This window comes from Hetaerina americana, unplaced genomic scaffold (genome assembly GCF_022747635.1).
Source record: "Hetaerina americana unplaced genomic scaffold, ioHetAmer1.1.p SCAF_4, whole genome shotgun sequence".
Taxonomy (NCBI): Eukaryota; Metazoa; Arthropoda; class Insecta; order Odonata; family Calopterygidae; genus Hetaerina; species Hetaerina americana.
Window position 1 is genome coordinate 64,278,319 of NW_027286985.1, and position 21,198 is coordinate 64,299,516.

A 21,198-nucleotide genomic window follows, 5' to 3' on the forward strand; every position below is an offset into this window, starting at 1 on the left:
CCTGTATGGTGCCCCCGATATGGATTGTACAAGGATGTTATTTGGAAATGAAATGTAATCAACTCTTTGAAATCATCACATGAAGTTCAACTACATTCGGTACTAAGTTTACAAATTTAAGGTAGACACGATTGTCATTAAAAAATCCAAGAGTCAAATTGAGCATTAGCTGTTTCATTTGTATATTTAGTGTTGCGTAGAGTATTTAATCATCAACGCATCCTTTGGCAGTCTTAGAATCCTAATCTCTTCCCAGCTACCCATTGGCAATGCAATTCAAAGCGCACAAGATCGGGAAATGGGATAAGTACCACTTGAAAACATGATGACACACAGCGTGATTCATGATACGCAGTAGAATTCTCGAAATACCAAGTTTATCACAAACCATCTCGCAAAACTCACGAGATGACTAGAAATGAAGGATGAGACCAGGCAAAATGCATTCGGTTTTGAATACTTTTCTTGATGCCCAAGCAGAACCAAGGAAGGTGATTTATCAATGTCTAATCTGCGCTTTTGTTCTAGTCCGTCGGAGGTGCAACGTAAATGTCTCAACAAAGATATCAATTCAAATGAAATTCTAAATACGTTTAATTTAGACATTAGATTGCATTCCATTTTCAAAATAAAATATATAACTCTTTGATTCATATTGCGCAACCGTTCACAGAACTCTTATCAAATTAATATCCTTGAAAAAACATTTGCAATAAATAATTCAGTGTTCTAACGAAAATTGCAATTATACTCGTAAACGTTTACCGAGCGTAAGAAATCATGTTTTATTCATTATAATATTTTTTCAAGAGAATGAAATTTACTGTCATCAATTTTTACCCTTCATATGATTACATTTTAAGACACTCTTGATTCATCAACACTATGGTAACTTCGATAAGTAGCGGCGTACAAACAAATCTATCTAGAAGGTGGATGAGGCCGCTAAACATGTCCGAGTAACTGAGCTAAATACTGGACTAATGGACGTTAAAAAAGGTACTTAAGTAGCCCTCTGATGTCAATATTCAAAGCAAACCAGTTATCCCCGTAGAACTACTCCGTCTCCCATCAAAATTTATGCATCAAAAATCATTCCGAAATGGAAGAAGAGGCTTTAATTAGAATTTTAACGAGATGTGCAAAAAAAATGCAATCTGTGACGCCAGGAAGTTTTTCATTAAGTTCTATATGAAGCATTCCAGTCGGGGAAGGAGAGTGGATGGGAAGAATTTTAATATCTCACCCCTCCGACACTCCCCAAACTCCTACCTTCAACGAATAACCTGAAGAAGGGAATAAGGAAGGAGGAGTAGGAAAAGAAAAAAATAAAGAAAGAATTAGGGAAATGGTTCGCCTGGCGCCTTCGCTTCCAAACTTCACCCCCCCCCCCAACCTCCACCCTCATCATGCCAAGATGGATACATCTCTAGTTCTCTTGAATTGGACATGTGTTGCTTACGAAGTTGTTATTTCAATAAAATGTTTTCTGCGAGCGCTCTCTCCCTCGCCGATATAAATTGCCGCCCTCCCACTTCCCTCAGCCACTAACACCTCTTCCCCTCAACAAATGGCCCGCCATTGAAGGTCCTCTACTCCCCATGGCGTTTTCAGTTTCCACCGATGGGGTCCGAAGGAATACATTCAGTCATTGCCACGTCCCTCTTCTTTAGCCACTCAGGGGATAGAGCGGGATAAAAGATTCCTTCCGAAAACTTGCTGCTCTCCAAAATGAAACCACGTTATATACGGCTGATTTACTTAGATATTCGAGTTCGTGGCATTTCTGAAACTTACCCCCCTCAAATGAATGTGTGTGTGTGTGTGTGAATGTATATACGTGTGAGTGTGTGTACGCACACTCGTTTCCCTCTTCAGGCTATGAATAACACGAAACACACTGTTCCTATCCTTTATGACGTTGTATGATTGCTTTCCCTACTATATCCTTTCCTGTTGTGTCCTCGTCCATTTCTCCTTTGGTGAGTGAAACAGCTCCCAAACGCCATCTCTTGGCCAAAGAGTTGGGACATTTGGTTGCATAAACCCCCCGCAGATTTCAGTGTGATTAACGTTCCCTCGTTAGCTCAAGTAGTTAGAGCATCGGCCCGGAAAAACCCGTGGTTTTAGTCCCGGTCAAGAAAATATTTTTGCGCTTGTGATCTGCCCGAATCCACCTTCCCCACATCTCGTGTGTTTGTCTTTTATGTGAGTTCCTATTCCTTTTCCTTATATCCAAACCCATTTGAATCAATATTTGTTCGACAATTTGGCGGGTTTTCGTGTTTGAATGGGTACATGGTCCTCAATGAAATTAATGCGCATGATTTTATTGTGACGCGACTATAAATGACAGTGCAATAAAACCGGTGGGGTAATGTGGTGGGTGGTCTGCCCTTCCAACGCAGCTGGTTTTCAGTTTGCTCTCAGTAGTCTGAGCGGAAAGATGTGCCTCCGAGTGAAGTGTATTTTTCGACTTCAAAAATTCAAAAATCGAAGACAAGTCAAAAAACATCCCAGCAAAAAAGCAGTCAAAAATTAACGGAACAATCAAAATGGCCGAACTTTACGGCATCAGAGAGAAACATAAGTACCATACATAACGCTACAAAAAAATCAAATATACGAAACCCCCGAAAATTCGCGATACTTTTTGGGCAAACCTCGTATATATATAGTATATGAAATTGGGAAATGGTTGGATCAAAAGTGTGAATAATTAAGTGAAGTAAATTCCCATTTGCGGAACGAAGTCTTAAGGGTTGAGGTTTTGGAGATGGAAAGGGGAACACTCAGTAATGGTTTGCAGATGAAGATAATTTATTGATCACTGTAAGGCGGAAGTAAAAAATTGGATTTATGGTATATTGATGCTGCATAGTAAATTAGAAGAGGAGGTTGAAGGGATTAATGCTCTGATTAGCCTAGGTAAATTAGGAAATATCATATTCATCTTGGAGAATAAATACGGCAAGTGAAGAAAAACTGCAGATTCAAGTCAATTTTGCTGAATATTTGACTTTTATTTGTGCACAAGTTTGTATCAATCCAAAACTGACTGTAAACGATAGTCTACCAACCAAATAATACTTGATTCTCAGACAGTTGAGCTTTGTACAAACAGAAATGCGTAGCATATTTTAAACGCTCTATCGTGAAGCACTTCATGTACATTTAACATTAAAGTTAGCCTAGAGAAAAGTGGATGATTCTCCAGCAGCTACTTGGGGATATCGGTGACTGCTTAGGTTATTTAATCATTCTTATAATGCAGAATATAATAAAATTTATTTTTTGTAGTTATTTTATATTTTCATCGAATATATATTTATATCGCAAGAAGCAAATTCGACCCACCACGTGGTCACAGTTTTACCCACCGTCAGACAAACTTCCAAGCAATCAATATTACCTCAAACTAGGAATCGAAATGCCAACAATTCTTCATATTGGCTTAACAAAGCCTTGGGGAACAAAACACCATAATAAGAGATAATGATATTTATGAAAACGTTTACCATACCTTGTGATATCATAGCTCTCGAAAAATGTATACAGCAATGATACGGAGTCAAGAGCTCCACTAAAAATGATACTACAAACAAATGATAATGTATAATCTCGAATAGTTAAACAGGAACGATATCTTATCAGCCTCCTTTCGTTCTGGATTCACATAATTGTTAATAAATACGATAACACTCACAAATGAATGACTGACATATGAAATAACGAGTTTATCACAAGTAGATAATATATATATATATATATATATATATATATATATATATATATATATATATATATATATATATATATATTTAAAATACCACAGTATGCAATGAATTATTAACCCCATGGAACTGTAATAGAATGCATGGTAATGTCTCACATTCCGTGGCGCAATATGTATTCTACTCACTGGTAACTGAGTCTCTATTCATTGAAAGCAATCTTGCACTAAATATGTGAATTCAGAATGGATCTAATTTGAACAAAAATAACTTCAAAATATCTTTATAAGCTGCCGTTTCCTTTGCTGGCAAATGATTTAGAGCATAGTGCAAGGCATTTGATTCGGCTAATTGAAAAATTTAAAGGGTGTAGGTGACGGCTCCTTTACAGATAAGACTTCATTGAATTAAATTTGTGTCTCAAGACGTGGACCTATTGCCACGTTTGGTAGTTATACTTATTTATCCCGTCGAATTAGGATCGAGGGTTCTGTCATTAACCTGGAAGGTTAACGCTGGTAGCATAATTTCCATCCACTTTTCTTGAAGATGGAGTTAGTTGAATCCGTGCTGTCGAATCGAGGTTGATTATTCCATAGAATTTAGCTTTTTACAAAATCATTTTATCCGGTGAGATTGAGAAAGTGATTTGTAACAAATTGAAAAGAGAAATATTAGCTTCTATAGTTGTGGATATGGGAGAAATACAAAGATGAGAACGTGAAGGTTTCTTGTGGCGTTCCTCAAAAAGGAGCTAATTATTTCTCTTCATTTAAAAGTCCTGAGAATCTTTTGATTTGCTTTCAATAGAAACATTACGAGAAAGCGTTAAAGATGGTGAAAACATGAACTTAAATAAATAAACACACGAAAATATTTCAAAGATTTTGTGAAGATTTCAAAATTGCCAGCAAGGATATTTTACGGTCTAGATGTCCAAACTTTGAATTTAAATACATGCTATTAACAAGGAAATGATTTGGGAACCTGCATAGGCTGGTAAATTGAATGTGATCATTTATTTTAATCGTGTTTTAATTCTTTAATTTTTACCATAATTACGATAAAACGATGGGTTTGAGGAATCAAATGAGAGTTATATTATTAACACCAAAGATAGCTAATATTTTTGGGTCATTTTGTGCCCGTTCTATAAACATCTAACTTTTTCTATAAATTATTTTCCAAAAATGTGCGGGAAAAATTAAAATTCATGGGCGAGTCATTTTGATCAATCAAGCAATCTTATTGTAGATAGGTTTGGGACAGTACCTAGCATATACTTACTCATAGATAATTTTTAGAGCTTCGTCTTTCTTTGTCTTAGATTATTTATTTCTTCATCTCTTTATAACTTCCATGGGTTCACACGAGGTCTAGAAACCCTATACTTTTCCTTCCTCTACCCCGCTAACCCAACGTTTCATTTATGTCATCACCTTAAGCATACTTACCACATACCGTTCAGTATTTCCACCATCCACCTTCTCTATCTTTTTCCAATTTCCCCCAATAACTTCATTTCTTCTCCCACCCTATTTAGAACCTCAGCGTTTGGCTTCTTTTCTAACTTATTTTCTTCGACCGCTGCCACAATCATAACTCAGGACTTTCTGAAGTCTACGTCCATCCAGACCAGATCTCACATGCATAAAACACTAAAATTCATATTAAAGCCTTTACTAAACTTATCTTCTCATCTTGACTGATTTTACTCGTCATCACTTTTCTTTTTCTTGCATGTGTCTCTTTTGTTGACGCAATTATTCTCCTAATTTCCTCGATTATATTTCCCTTTTTCTCTAAAACACTGCCAACTGCACTGCCATGGAACCACTCCACTTGCTCTAGTTATTTCTCCTTTACTTTTAATTTTAACTTGTTTGTTATACTTCTCGAAAATCCCATTACTCTAGTATGCCCGTAATTAATCCTCATTCCTTTTCTTCTAAATTGCTCCTAGAAATCATTAAATAATAACTTAAATCCCTTGGTTCTGTGATTCACTACTAAATGAGTGCATTCAAGTCTTACGGAATTAATTATATTGCCACCTCCATTAAATCTCAGCTCAATTCGTTCTTATGCCTTCCTGAACGTTTCCTCAGCGTATATGTTGCAAAATACTAGGGATAACTTGCAACCATGTCTCGCTACTCCGCCATTCACCGCCCATCCCGATTCTTCCATTGCCTTTGCTTTCAAGCATTCAATTTCAACCGCGATAACGCGAAAGGCGTTATTATAGCCTGGGTGATTTCAATCTCCCTTCAATAGACTGGGACAACTACTACAATGGCAACGAAGCGGAAACCCGTGATTCATGCGAGGAAACCATAATTATGATCACCACCCAGTCAACACACCAATTCGTAAGACATCCAACCAGAGGAAACAACATTCTAGATCTCTGCTTGATAAAATACCCTTAAATGATAACGCTTTTAGATGTAACCGAAGGAATAAGTGACAACCAAGCTATTGTTGCCGCATTAAAAGCATAGGTAAATAAAATCGTAAAAATTTGAAGAAAGAAATATCTTTTCGGGAAAGGAAGCTTCAAGGGTTTTATTCACTATCTTAAGAAAATCCTACAACTTTAGAGTTTTATTCACTATCTGAAGAAAAATCTACAATTACTTCATGCGAAATAACCCAACTCTGGAACTGAAACTACATGGAAAGGTTACTTAGATTTAATTAGAGACGGTATAGGTACATATATTACTATAATAAAAAACAAAACTAGGAAGAAACAAACCATGACAGTACGAGAGTGGTACAATAAGTCCTTACAAGAAAGTAGAAAAAACCATTTTTGGGCCAATTTTTTTATATTTTTCAACATAACCTCCTATCAATTCTATACATTTGTCTAAGCGTTTTTCGAATTTTTTTAAGCCGTCTAAAAAGTAGGATTTTGGTGAATACGGTGGATGATGTAATAACTGGAACTTAAATTCCATAATTTTGGCCATCGCAACTGCGGAGGTGTGCACCCGTGCATTGTCTTGATGAAAGAGAATCTTTTTCTTTTTCAGATGAGGACGATTTTCCTTGATTTCTTTGCTCAGCCGTTCCAATTATGACGCAAAATACTCTCCTGCCATCGCTGTTCCCTTTTTCAAGTAATCAATGCAGATGATTCCGTGAGCATCCCAAAAGACCGTAGCCATTACCTTACCGGCCGACTTGACCGTCTTCGCATTCTTCGGAGTCCGTTCGCCTTCAGAAATCAACTGTTTTGACTGTGGCTTTGTCTCTGGAGTTCCTTGGTATATCCATGTTTCATCAACAGTTATATATCGACGCAGAAACTCATCAGGGTTGCGACGGAAAAGGGCCTAAACAGCCTCAGAGTCGACCACACGATAGCGTTTATTCTCCGCTGTGAGTAAACGCGGCACCCATCTTGCCGAGATTTTTTTATGGCTTCTACTATTTCGCTCCCTTTCAGTCGTCCATCACTTAAAATCATATCGTGGATTTTGTCAAGCATTTCGGGAGTAGACACTACCACAGGGCTTCCGGATCTGTATTCATCTTTGTATGTAGATGTGCGACAACGTTTAAAATCATTCACCCAATTTCATCCATTTTTATAGGCAAATTAAAGATTTTTACTTCAATCGATGGCAACAACGAAACTATATTACGGATACAGCTGACTAATTTGACGTGTTATTTAATGGAAAAAAATTATTTTCGATACTACGAGCGCCATCTCTTGGATTTTCTAGGGACTTATTATACCACCCTCGTACAACTTCGAGGTTAGGAGCTTAAAGATAAAAAAGAAAATTGCGTTTGAAACACAAAAATACACCGGTAAATAAATAACACGGTGTAGGAATTTATTCAGAAAATACACGGAATAAATGCGTAACACAATGTGAGGAAGCAAAAAGAATCACGCTAAGAACTCTGGTGACTTTTAAAAGAAAAAGTCGGTACGATTACCTGTAAGATGACCATAAGGCCTTCTAGTCATACATTCGGTAATTGCAGGGAAAACGTCCAAACATAGAGACCGTTAAAGATCTAGTTTGTTACATATTTACACGCAGGACCAAAAAGCGAATGTTCTAAATAATGTCTTTCAAGGTGTGTATACTCGAGACAAAAACTTACCCAGCGAAGGCACAGTAAAAGTGATTGTAATGGTGGATGACGTTTTTGTATTCGTAGTACCCTGCAAGCCACCACTAGGGTGTGTGGCAGGGGGTCGGACAACGTTATTCTGATCTCTCATCGTTCGTGGTAAAAATGGCAACTTAAATCTATCTTCGCTACACTTAAGCCCTTTAATTTTATTGGCGTGATCTTGCATACCGTAGTACGATAAGGTAATAATACATTTTAAACATCATTGTTAAAGAGACATCCTTCCAATTTATTCAAGAGATTTAATCTGTTAATTGCCAGTGTTAAAAAAAATGTGCAGAAGATCATCACCTTATTAAAAGCACAGGCGAATTGTTGGGACATAAATTTAGTTGTCCACTGATATCGTGAAATTTTCCCAAAATTCTTTTTCGTTTACAGAAATGACAGAGCAAATAGAATCGGAGGAGGTGTCTTTATTGCAGTTACAAATTCTTGCGCCAGCAGGACTGAGGGAATTCCAGGTAATGGGTGGAAAATGGTTTGGTGCTCACTTAAAAGTGCTGAATCCAAAATAATTCATGCATGCGCATTTTACAGGCCACCGGACAGCGAAGATACTTCAATACTAGAATTAGATCAGCAAATCAAAAGTTCCTTATCCCAATACAATGATCATGATGTTATAATCGGGGAATATTTCAATGCCCCATCTATTAATTGGAGCACATGAGTAGACACAGAAGAAATTAGTAGGAGAATACAAATTACATTATCCCTCACCAATTTGTTACACCTGTTGTCCTAACGCATCCTTGGACTTGGTGATGGGTTGTCACGCAAATAAATCTTTAGATCTTAATCATTTGTGACTTTTCCATCCTCTATGAATGTAATGCTACCTGATTATTGGTAACTGCGGGGATCGAGATGGTGCGGGGGCTAACGTACTGGCTTCCCACCCTGAGGGCGCGGGTTCAAATCCCGGCGGTGTTGAATATTTTTCAGAGGTATCTCGATCCCTACTTGAGGTGCTTTGTGGAGGGCACTTTGAGTGAGTACGCCGTCCGTCGGATGGGACGTAAAACTGTGGACCCCTTGGCGCCTTTCGTAAAGAGTAGGCTAATGCCGACGCCGGGTTTCTCTCCACCCTTCATCCTTTCCTATCCATCCCCTATGGCGCAAATGACCTTAGCTGTCGGTCGCCTCCCCTCAAAACTACTACTACTTGGTAACTGCGTTGCATTTCAGCCCGCCCTCTATATGGGATTCCTTATTTGTGTTCAAAGTTTAGTCAGAAAGTGATTAATTACATTATAAAATTCGTAATACGCATAAAAGATGTTGCATAAATTATATCTGGTTGTCCCCTTCCATATACCGTTTCGGTATTTCACGGGATGATATATGTTTGTGGAAGTATTGGATTAGACGTAGTATGACCGGTGATCTAACATCCCCTGCCACACGTTCTTGCAACGGCTTATGGGGTAGTATATAGATATAGATGTACACTTCATTCTTGCTACCGATCCAAGATTCTGATGATGTATCAAATTATATCAATTTTACTGATTCAATCCTGAAGGTTATCGAAAGATAGGACACTATAAATGTCCTAATAATATCCAATATATTTTCTATGAGATCCAAACAGCCGACGTAGCACTTTTTTCGATGTGAAATGTAGCTCCTTTAACTATTTTATTTACATACCTTTAAACCTTCCTAGAGCATTGAGTACGGCCCGTGATCTCCTTTGATTGTATTTGCCATGTTCTTATTCCTTTATTTTACTTTGTAAGCTATCATTCGTATTTAATCGCCGATGAAATAACATTTCAACTGCCTTTTATACTTTCTCCTTTAATTAGTAATTTTTTTAATTAATCCATATTTTGTACTCACCCTTTCCTCAAAATTCCGACGGCCATCACTAACACACTCCTTCATTGCCTCTCTTTCCTCACGTACAGACCGGGAGTACTGGTACAGGGAGGCGAAGTCGACGCTCGAAGAAATCCTTTCCAGGGGATCTGGGGAGGGTGGCAAAGCTGGCGAACACCCCGGATGGGAAGTGGGCGTGGCCAGCAACGTGGTGCTCTTCGTTGGTGACGGAATGGGCATCTCCACGGTGACCGCCGCCAGGATACTCAAGGGTCAGCAACTCGGGGGCTCCGGAGAGGACCACAAGCTCGCCTTTGAGAAGTTCCCCAACTTAGCATTGGCCAAGGTGAGCGCCCTACGGGGATACATTCACCTCTTTACTCTTCATCATCCAAATTCCAAGCCAACTGCCTGAATTTAACCATAAGATAGATAGGACATAATGTGAATTGGCCGTGAGTGCCAAGACTGGAATTGGTGGACCGGGTTCCACTGAAAGAATGTAATGGCAGATCATTCACAATATTTCCGGCCAGCGAAACATGATGACAATGTAACCATAATTCAATTCTCCATCAGGTTCATCCAGTGCATGAAAATAACTTTTTTAAGATTAATACTTATGATAAAAGTCGATAACTGAATCTTGAGTGCTCGGAAGTGTTTGCTAAATAATGGGATAAACCTACAAAGAGTGCTAATTTTTTCAAATCAATTTATTGACATTGAGGTCAATCACCAGGTTTTCAAATTTTTTGATGAAACTGCTCAAAGAGTCATCTATTTATCTGATTGGTAAGCAAAACTACGATAAAATCAACAGTTGTGCAACTGTCAAACACGAAAAGGGGCGCCAGACAACAAACATATAGCATGAGCATTTTTAAGTACCCCTTTACTAATTATGCTACTGAAAATGTGATTTTTTTAAAGATGGACGAGTATTGCAGTTTTTTGATGCAGCGGGTTCACCAATCTCTGTTTAAATTAGATTTTTCAATATTATATGATCTAAGAAATTTGCTAGCATCGACGCATTTTGAGCAAAATGCGTCGATGATCGCACGAGCTTTAGGTGTTCCCATATAAGTGAAAGGTCTCCCTGTTTCTACTAAGCATCAAAGCTTAGTGAAACTAGAAGCTACAAAGTTCATTTTTTATTCGGCTTTATAAATATATCCTCCATCTAAAGCAATTATCTACGATACATTAACTTATAGCCAGTTTGCAGTAAAAAGTTCAATAATTCAGCAGGAAATATTCCAAAAAAGAAATTTCTATGAGGATAATTTGTACGGATACCAGGTGGTAAACAAAAACAACACTGCATTAAAAACAAGGAAAGCTTGGCAACCATACCTCATGCCGTTAAACCATATCACTGAAAGATTTATCTCAATAAGTTTTTTCAATAAGTTTTTCTCAATTTATCTCACCTTTTCTACGTTATATTTACAATCCCGTTTATTTACTTTTCGAACTGAACATTTCGTACAGAACATTTCAAAAGTGTTGATGTTCACCCACTGAAGTGCATTACAACGACCATTGAATAGGGTGTAAGAGTGCAGGTTTTCAGGCGTTTTAGACAAAAATGCTAAAATTAGCATAATGCAAATAGCTCTCCGCCTATTTAATTTTTCCACCAAATTCTCTCCCTCCCAAATGTGTCTTCTTTCCTTGAATGATTATTTGCGGAAATGCCATTTTTGTAGTGCGCGACGAAGCGACAATAAACCATGAACTTCCTGTGGTATTTTATATCGCATTGAATGGTACCTATGCTGATTTCCACTCTCCTCTCTGATAAAAGAGACTTCCATTGTGTCCCATCTATTAAGAGTAGCTCGAAATATCGACGTTAAGAGCAAACTAATATTTTAGTTCCAGGTTAATCCTGATTTATTTATCGAAGGCTTGTTACCCCCTGCCACACGTCTCCTCTGCTGCTATTACGGTACGATAAAGATGTAATACTAACACGTTGTAAAATATTTATGCAAAGATGTCCAGTCGTGAGGGGTATAGTGTCGCAACGGATATATCTGTTGCTTTCGTCCACTGACCAAACAGCCTGGGTTCAAATTAGGGGGCTTTTGATAGCCCATAGCTTCATCCAAGCTGCATGACTTTTGAAAGTAATGGATCTGCCAGGAAACAGTGATGGGCAAAGAGAAAAGAACTGGATCCCATAAAATGATGTTTGAATTCCATGAGTATTATACATGGTGTTCTCTACCCTCATATACCAAAACAATCTGGTTAATTTCTATGCTTTTTAAGCCAAACTCTGCTGTACAGATCGCAAACGTATTGCAGCATGAGTGGACACGAAGTTCAACACGACTCGGCGAGAACACCAACGGGTTGAATCAACATCGATTAAGACATAGCGCTCCATCCCACGACCTTTACATTTCACCATTATCCTATTTTCTAACTCTCGCATTGACCTCCAGCCTTTTCGCCTTCGACATCTCATTCGAGAAAGGTGGAAGAGACTTTGGAGCTTACCTTTTCAACCAGAATCATCCATCTTCTCCCCCATTTCCCTCCCTTTCTTTTATTCGCCGCACTTGAAATGTTTTTCTTCTCATCCCCCTTCTGTCCCCCATTCTCTCAGCACACTCCGTTCATTTCCTTTCTCAAAGAAGCCAGAAAATATACATATAAAGAGGAAGGGGGCCTTTTTACGGATACATTCACTGGAAAACTGATAACGAGGCTTAACCTCGGTAGAAAAAAAAAGAATTTTCCACTGCCAAAAATAAATTTGGGTGATATGTTGCATGCTTAATCCAAAAAAAAAAGACCACTTCCGGCATATTTCGGGGTGATTATACTTTAGTTTAGCCAGTAGGCGGGAGTGTAAATCACCTACAGAATATAAGCTAAGATTACTGAACATAGCAAAGAAGCGTACCATGAAAAGGATCTCCTAGGACACCCTTTGCCGGAAAATTGCCTTAGCTTTCTCCATAATGTTAAATTAAGAATCAATACACATACAGACTCACATATACGAATAGTTGATATAAAATCTCAAAAAAGTAGAGATTTAATTCAACTTGCCCTAGGCCTAAAACTTTTTGACGATTGACCAGGAAAATAAACGGTTGTCTCCATGCTCTGCATGCTCTTAAATAACAGTCAAATCACATATGTTCTATACATTGGTACTGATTATAAGGCAGAATATTTTAGCCCAAGGAGTGAAAGTTTAAATGGGACTGAAGTTGTCCTCTAGAAAAATATGTTGAGATAAATAGCCTAAGTAGAACAATAAGGCCTTAGTCCCATTTGAAATACATGTACTCCCCTAACGACCTTTTACGCTTATCTTAAGAGTCTCTTACACTTTTCAAAACAATTGGCTAAGTCCATTTTGGGAACGGTCATCAGCTGCATCATGGCATTCTCCTTTATCTTGCAAAGCGACACTTGGGGAGACTGGGCTCTTGTTTCAGGGTCATATTTGTAGTCCCATGACTCCAATAATGACCTTTATTGAGAAAACCTGGGTCATCGTTTGAGTAAGTCCCTTGAAACTGCAGCACGGCATTCTTGACATTGACGAGATAAAATAGAATGCGATTATGTGTGTGAGTGTGTGTGTATGTATATATATATATATGTGTGTATATATATATATATATATATATATATATATATATATATATATATATATATGCTCTTAACCACTTGAGCTATCGAGGATAGTCAATTTACCCTGAGATCCGTGGGTCTCTCTTGGCTGAAAGAATCGGGGCGCTTGGCGACATATTAGACCCACGGATCTCAGGGTAAATTGACTATCCTCGATAGCTCAAGTGGTTAAGAGCATCCGCCCGGCAAGTGGAAAGATCCGGTGTTCGAGTCCCGGTTGAGGAAATATTTTTACTCTTGTGATCCGTTCGATTCCGCCTTCCCCACCTCTATTGTGTTCGTCCTTTATACGTGTTCCTATCCCTTTTCCTTATATCTGTTTCTGTATATATGAGTATTTATTCGCCGTTTGGCGGGATTTCGTGTTTGAATGTGTATTTGGCCAATGTGGCTCATCTCTTTCTTCTGGCTATGCGTGCCACGAAACGCACTGTTCCTTTCCTGTATGATGTTGTATGAATTCTAACCCACTGTCCTTTCCTTTCCTTGTGTATTGTCTATTTCTCCTTTGGTGGGTGAAACAGCCCCCTGACGCCATCTCTTGGCTGAAAGAATCGGGGCGCTTGGCGACATATTAGACCCACGGATCTCAGGGTAAATTGACTATCCTCGATAGCTCAAGTGGTTAAGAGCATCCGCCCGGCAAGTGGAAAGATCCAGTGTTCGAGTCCCGGTTGAGGAGATATTTTTACTCTTGTGATCCGTTCGATTCCGCCTTCCCCACCTTTATTGTGTTCGTCCTTTATATGTGTTCCTATCCCTTTTCCTTATATCTGTTTCTGTATATATGAGTATTTATTCGCCGATTGGCGGGATTTCGTGTTTGAATGTATATATATATATATATATATATATATATATATATATATATATAATGGGCTGACACAACATAACACAAATAGAAAAGAATAGACACATATAAAAGAACACTTACACGGTAAATTGTTCGAGCTTTCGGCCCTCTCAGGGGCCTTCTTCAAGAGAGACTGAAAATATGCTATGGATCAGGAGAGGGGAAAGAGTTATGGGCGTGGAGGGGAGGTGTGGAGGGGAGGTGTGGAGGGAATGCTGGGAGGAAAATTAAATATGGCGGTTAAGGGTGGGAATTTTAAAGGAACGGAAGGATAGAATGTAGGCGGATTCACGAGTTCTCACCTCTATGTTGGTAGCTGAATCAGGTAGGGATTCTAGGATGCTGAGGGAAAAACACTGGTCGAATGAAAGGTTGTGGGAATTGGCGTGTGAAGGGATAGGAAGAGATGAGAGTGAGGCAGAATTACAGGAGTACCGGTGATTATTCATTCGGATGGATAAGGGGGTAATGCATTCACCTATGTAGAAGGAAGTGCAGTGTTTGCATGATAAAAGATAAATAATATTTTTTGAGAGGCAATTAGCGTGGGAACGAGGTGGGGGGGCTATGAGGGGACGTAGGGAGAGGGGAGTAGGCATAATAAGAGGACAGGTTTTACATCGGGGGCGGTTGCAAGTTGGGGAAATATTGAAAAATTTGTCACGGGGTTGGTGGATCTCAGAAGGTTTTTGAGATTGGCGGGTCGTCTGTATGCGATAGATGGGCATTGGGGTAGTAAGGATGAGGTCGCGTCATTGTCATGTAAAATTGGAAACAGTTCTTTAAGGAGGGTTTTCAGTCTGTGTGATCCGGGGTAATAGGTGGTGCAAAGGTTGAGTCCTGCGTCAGATGTGGGCTTATATATATATATATATATATATATATATATATATATATATATATATATATATATATATATATATATGCTTTCGTAGACGCAACACGGAAGTGCCGAATAGTACAATACACAGTAACACACAATATAGATACACAAAAAAAGAAGAATACTCACACGTTATTTCTTGATATTTCGACGGAAACAATTCCTCTTCATCTGAAGATATAGAAGTAAGGAGGATTACTTCTATATCTTCAGATGAAGACGGATTGTTTCCGTCGAAATATTAAGAAATAACGTGTGAGTGTTCTTCTTTTTTTGTGTTTCTATATTGTGTGTTACTGTGTATTGTACTATATATATATATATATATATATATATATATATATATATATATATATATCCCAATGCTTCACCTATTTTGCCCCCTTTATAAGGCGTAATCCTCCCAGCCTACCCCGGATGACGTCAAAGCCAAGGTTGCCGAGAGGTAGGTGGAGGGGGTAGTGTCTATTGCTCATGTGGTCTTTAAGTTTTCATGCACTCAAGTGATGAACTTTATAATATCATTTTATTTACTTGCTCGCATTTTGGCTAATGCTTCGAGGATGGAAATTTACGTAATTTCCTCTTTAAAAACAATGTCATAAGTAAACTTTCACCCTGTATGCCCAAAGTGTTATTTAGATCAAAATTTCAGCAAATAGAACAGGATTTAGCAATGCACAAATTATACGGTGCTATCAATAGTGGTACGAACAATACTTCGTGGAAATGACATCAAGAAAGTTGTGAAAAAAAGAGGCAGAACACCCTTGAACAACATTTTCTTAATAAATGAATATTGCTATTATAAATACTAGCATTTCTATATTTTTATAATCATTTTACAGGCTCCCATGTCTGGGCTTGTCCAAGCCAATTCCATTCGTGGCGATACCATTTCAAATACCGAACAAGTTATAAGTAGTATGTCCAATAATTAGACTCGCGAATAACTAATTTTACTCAAAAAGCGAGAATTTGGTCATGCGTTCTCCTCACAACTGATGCAACTGCTAATTCTCTTTTCACTACTAGAGTTAGCATTATATTTCTTCGGGTTGTAGGTTCCGTCCGCAGAATTTGTGTCCTCGCTTTGAGGTCGAGCGGAGCACACTTTTAAGTTCATTGCACCCCGCATCGGAAATTGAATTGATACCTCTGACGCCCAGGTCAGAACTGTTTCTATGGCATCCTTTTACAAACATTAGGATTCTCACCACGCGCGCTCTCCAAAAACCCTTGCTTAGCTCTAATTACGTACGAATTTCAAAAATACTACTCCCGAGCCTGGCTAGTCAGGATGACGCGTTAGGTTAGCGCGATGACCGAATATCTAGGAACCCATTAATTCGATTACCGCCTCGGGTATGGATGCCGTGATCTTGCATGGCACAGTTTCTCATATTCATTTTTTCGTTAAAAATATTCCCTATAACATTCATGGAGTTTTCTGAACCTAACTATTAACACCTTTCCAAAATTTGCTGTGCAACCCCAATGTGAGTGACCTCCAAAAATTATGTTAAGGTGTTCAACGTTTAACACACTATTTCGGAAAATTCCTACAAAACACCGTAAATTTGAAGTTGGCGCAATTCAAGGCTAATTCCACGAATAAGTGGACGAGAATGAGCGTGATAACAAATGAAAACGTGTAATGCTATGCCCTCATGAAAACTTCGATGAAAACACGGACAGAGTTAGTAGATAATCAGAGTCCCCGACAGTTTGACTTCGGTATCGGAAAAAACATGAAAGATCCGAAAGCAAAACATTAAGGCTAATCACTTTAGTGGATATGGAATTGCGAAAAACCTTGACGGGACTTTCTATTACTCGGAAAATGGCCACCGACGTCGAAAGCGTAGCAATTATTCGATTTAATATTCATCCGTGACTCAAAACTGGGGCAGCAACAGAGGGATCGCGCTTAGTTGAAGAGGGGAACGATCTTATCATCATGGATATCTTACTCTGCATTTGGAATATTCAAATGACCGAAGGGATGTGTATTAAGCCCAGAAATAAACAGGGACCAACGAGGCAGCATCCCTGCCCCGATTCTCTTCACCAAATATCCTCTATGGATATAGTCCGCGGTGCATTCAGCAGAGGAATGAGGCAGTAAATTCATTCCCTTTCTATATTTTAAAGTTCTTACATCTTTCACTACGTGTTCACGTCAACTTAAACTTTTTAATTTGTTGCCTTCTTCGGAAAACTGTAGGAATTTGACGAATCAAAGTTCAATTTTACTTCCTGAAAAATGGAAAAAATAATATTCAATAAACGAAATATTTTGAATTTTGCCTCTACCTACTCTCAACCTTCATACACTCTGTTCCACTGGGTAGAAGAGAAATTACCTATTGCCTCCGATCCATTTCCTCGCTTTTTCTTCCCAGCCAATTTCACAACTTCATTCTTTTCATTCCCATTCAACCCTTTCCCTCCTCCAGGAGCATACTAAGGTTCTCTCATATTTTTGGTTCATCTTCTCCATTCTCGAGCTATGCAAAATACAGGTATACCTCTCCGCACTATGTTTGCCCAGAACATCTCTAATTCATTCCATAATTATTTATTACTTCCCAAAAATGCTTTATTCTCTTTCGCAAACCTCATTTGCACGTCTCAATTTACTTGCTTTTCCATCACATAACATTTGGCCAAAATTGCATGCATCAAGTTTCGCACTAATATATTTGTAAAGTGAGGATGTTAAAATACCGAAAAATGAGAAAATGGGAATAAATTACACAGAAAACTTACCATAATGTTTCCACGTTATTATCTTTTAAGTATTCGTCAGTGGGATAATTTAATTTTACACAGTCGTAAAAACATACAAATACATAACAGTAACATCATTATTGATTATAAAACAACACAACGATTTGGAATCCCTGTTTCAGGGAAAACAATTCTCCTCAGGGATATTACGAAAACATAAGCTCCATAAACATTGCATAGATGGCATAATATCAATGTGACCGCTATATATCGGAGTTTCTGGCTGGTGTTGAGCGCTCTGATTGGCTGGAAGGGAGTTGGAATATCCTCTGGCGCATGGATTGGCTGTTATTTGGTCAGGTCAAATTACCCTTATCCACGTCGAATCAAGTGGATATCCGACCTCAAGGTTGCAGTTTATCGCATTCGTTATTATTTATTTCGATTGGCTAATGAGTCTAGGGAAAAAGCAATTTCCTTAACCTGAACTTTTGCCCGATCGGGGAGAAGCTGCTCCTCAATTCTGCATCCAATTGATCTCCCTACTTGTTAGGATTCCCCTGCATCGACACTTGAACTACTACGTACATAAGGTCCTTAGGTTCCAGGATGACATCACCCCTTTTCTTCGTTGTGGAGAACCTAGTAATCACATTATGATTTCGTAGTCGCTTGTTTACCTTTTTCGCCGTACCTGCAACACACAAGATGGTGGCAGAAACGTTTGCATTTTTTTTTCAGATTTATCCAATCTTTTTCCCTATCATAATTTGGTCTTTGGTCAGGTACTTTCCTTTCTTTGTGTTTCTTTTGAGGGCTTTGTGTCTACCCACAGTATTCGTTCTTTTCAAGTACTAAGATGAGGTGTCGTTTCTCCGTGGGATGCGATTCGGCGTCTGGGAGGCTGGGGCACAATGAAAAAATCTGTTCACTCGTGATTGTTTTGATAGTTCTCTCTCTTTATGATGACCGTAGCATTGCCGTTATGAACTGGTAGAATAAGAAGTTCCATATTGTCGCGCAGACCTTCGAGGGCCCTGCGCTCCGCGGTGGTGTTCTACAGTTTGGATTCATTTGGTTTCACCTTTCGGAGGATTTGAGTGACGTCCTCCCTTATCGCGTCGTCCAAATGTTTCGCTACCTTGTCTTAGTGGTGCTCTAGAAAGTCTAAGAGGGTGGTGGGACTGCTAACTGGAGGATCCGATTTCGAATTTATCGACAGGGGGAGAATCTTGGGCGAACGGAGAAGGGATGAGACTTGGATAGGAATCTTAGATGTGATGAAAAGGGGAGTGAAGTATGCTGAATTTAAGAGATTTTTTGTTGGGTTTCATGCCTTTTACCATTACATAGTCAATGTCCATCCAAAGGCCACCATAAACGTTAAAATACTAAGTATATTTATATAATTTAGTAAGTGGCGTTAGTATCGATTTTGGAATTCAGTAAAATTTTATAGTGGAGAGTATAAATTAGCCATTGATATTTTAGGTTTTTACGTACATGGAAAACACGAGTATGATCCCCACAAAAGACTGGCTTCGGCCTATTTGTGATTATCCCATGCAGTCACAAAGATCAGAATGTTTATAAAAGCTATAAATAAACGTGCTCAGAGAAGGGAAGTCCTTTTAAATTAAACATTTAGGCATGAAAATACCGTGATGAAATAAATCCTGAGTAGGTAAAAAATTCATCAAAGAAAATGTTAGAAATCACAAAATGTGACGGTAATACGTCTAGGGGTCATTTTTTTCATGTAACTTGTATACTCAATATTACATTAACCTTATACATTCCGCATTTATGAATGCGCAAGACATCGATTTAAAGCCTGATTCCGCTGAACTCCGGCTAAATTAAGTCACAAAAATAAGTAACGATGAACGCTGACATTTGTAGCAAGGAAACAGTCAAGATTGGTCATCGAAGGAGTCACGGTAACCCCTAAAGTTTATGAAATTAAGTACTGAATTCCTTTTTGCTTAATAATATATGAATCAATGGAGTGTTTCGACTTTGCAAAATAATTTCGGCATTTCCGACGCAAAATGTAAAACATTTTCTAGTCTATATGCTATGCATCCAATTCATTAACGATAGTGATTGCGAGTTAACAAACTGACTTGGTAGCATTTTCTCTATAACTTAGACCTTTGAGCATCCACTAGTTATTCTTGTATTATATTACCGAGGGAAATTGATAACAGCGGTATGAGAGCGATATAAACATTCACATAAAAATTTAATCACAGCCCATTTTCAAACGGCCAGCTGATTATTCGAGTGATAGATTTTAACTACTTCATTTTCCTGGGTGATGTGTAAACAATTATGGTGAAATAAACTTATAAGAACAATAAATTAATAATAGTTTTCACTTTAAAAAAAAAGCAATAGAGATAAAGAGGCACAGCGTCATAGATTTTGTTGTTTGTGATATCCACTTGCTCATAGGAATTAAGGAATATTGATTAATAATATCCCTGATATTATTTGACAATATTATCAGAAAGATACAGCTTTTGTTACTTAGAGGGGACAAAAAACAAAGCGGGAGCTATTTGTTTCAAATTGTTGTTTATTATTTCTTTAATTATAGCACTTTTCTGAAAATCGGAGTACTTTCCCAAGAGTTTCGTCAAATATTCAAAAGTAAAACCCCACGCTGAGCTCTGTACGCCCGAGGCGATATCAACACCAGGTCAAACAAATGAGGAAGATCCTATTTAATATTTCGGAATATGAATACAACTGAGAATCTCCTCACAAATGACATAGTAAACATAAAACCCTGGGCCAGAAAAAGTGTCCTCATGATTCAAAATAAAGGGCAGCATAATATTCACATGTGAGATTTAAATACTCTTCTTCAATACTTTTTGGAAGAAGAGCAGCTTTCACGAAATTGCCTCCGTCAATAGGTGAAGGCCCCGTATTAGGCCATCTTACTGCATTGCGAACGGCTATTTTTTTTAAGTTTCCATATATCGGAACGGTCGGGCAATTCTGCCGGGGACCTGCGTCGTACCAAAGAGAGCAGTCCTTTCGTGAGTCTCCCTTGCCTCAAAACTTTGGCTTTGAAAGGTAGTGGGGTTTTTGGGGTAGTTTTATGTGCCCGCGGGAGCGAGAAACGCAATGACGCAGCAAAATGGACCTCAAAGTGAGACGTAAACGCGAAACAGGTCGACAGGGGAGCACGAAAGGATGGGGAAGTGAAAGAGAGAGATGGGGAGGAGGATGCGGTGAAGGGAGATATTTGAGCGGTCAACAGGCTCCGCCGGTGAGGAGAGGAGGAAACGAGTGTATGTCAGGCCATAACATTTCATAAAAAGGGC

General features: G+C 38.5%; 1 protein-coding gene across 1 annotated transcript in view; it reads left to right on the forward strand.

Moving 5' to 3' along the window:
- LOC139692332 (alkaline phosphatase, tissue-nonspecific isozyme-like) overlaps window positions 1–21,198 on the forward strand; it is a 185,651-nt gene that overhangs the window by 80,042 nt on the left and 84,411 nt on the right. Inside the window, exon 3 of the mRNA XM_071590452.1 lies at window positions 9,815–10,071. Coding sequence (XP_071446553.1) covers window positions 9,815–10,071 — 257 coding nt within the window. The remainder of the gene's footprint in view (window positions 1–9,814; window positions 10,072–21,198) is intronic.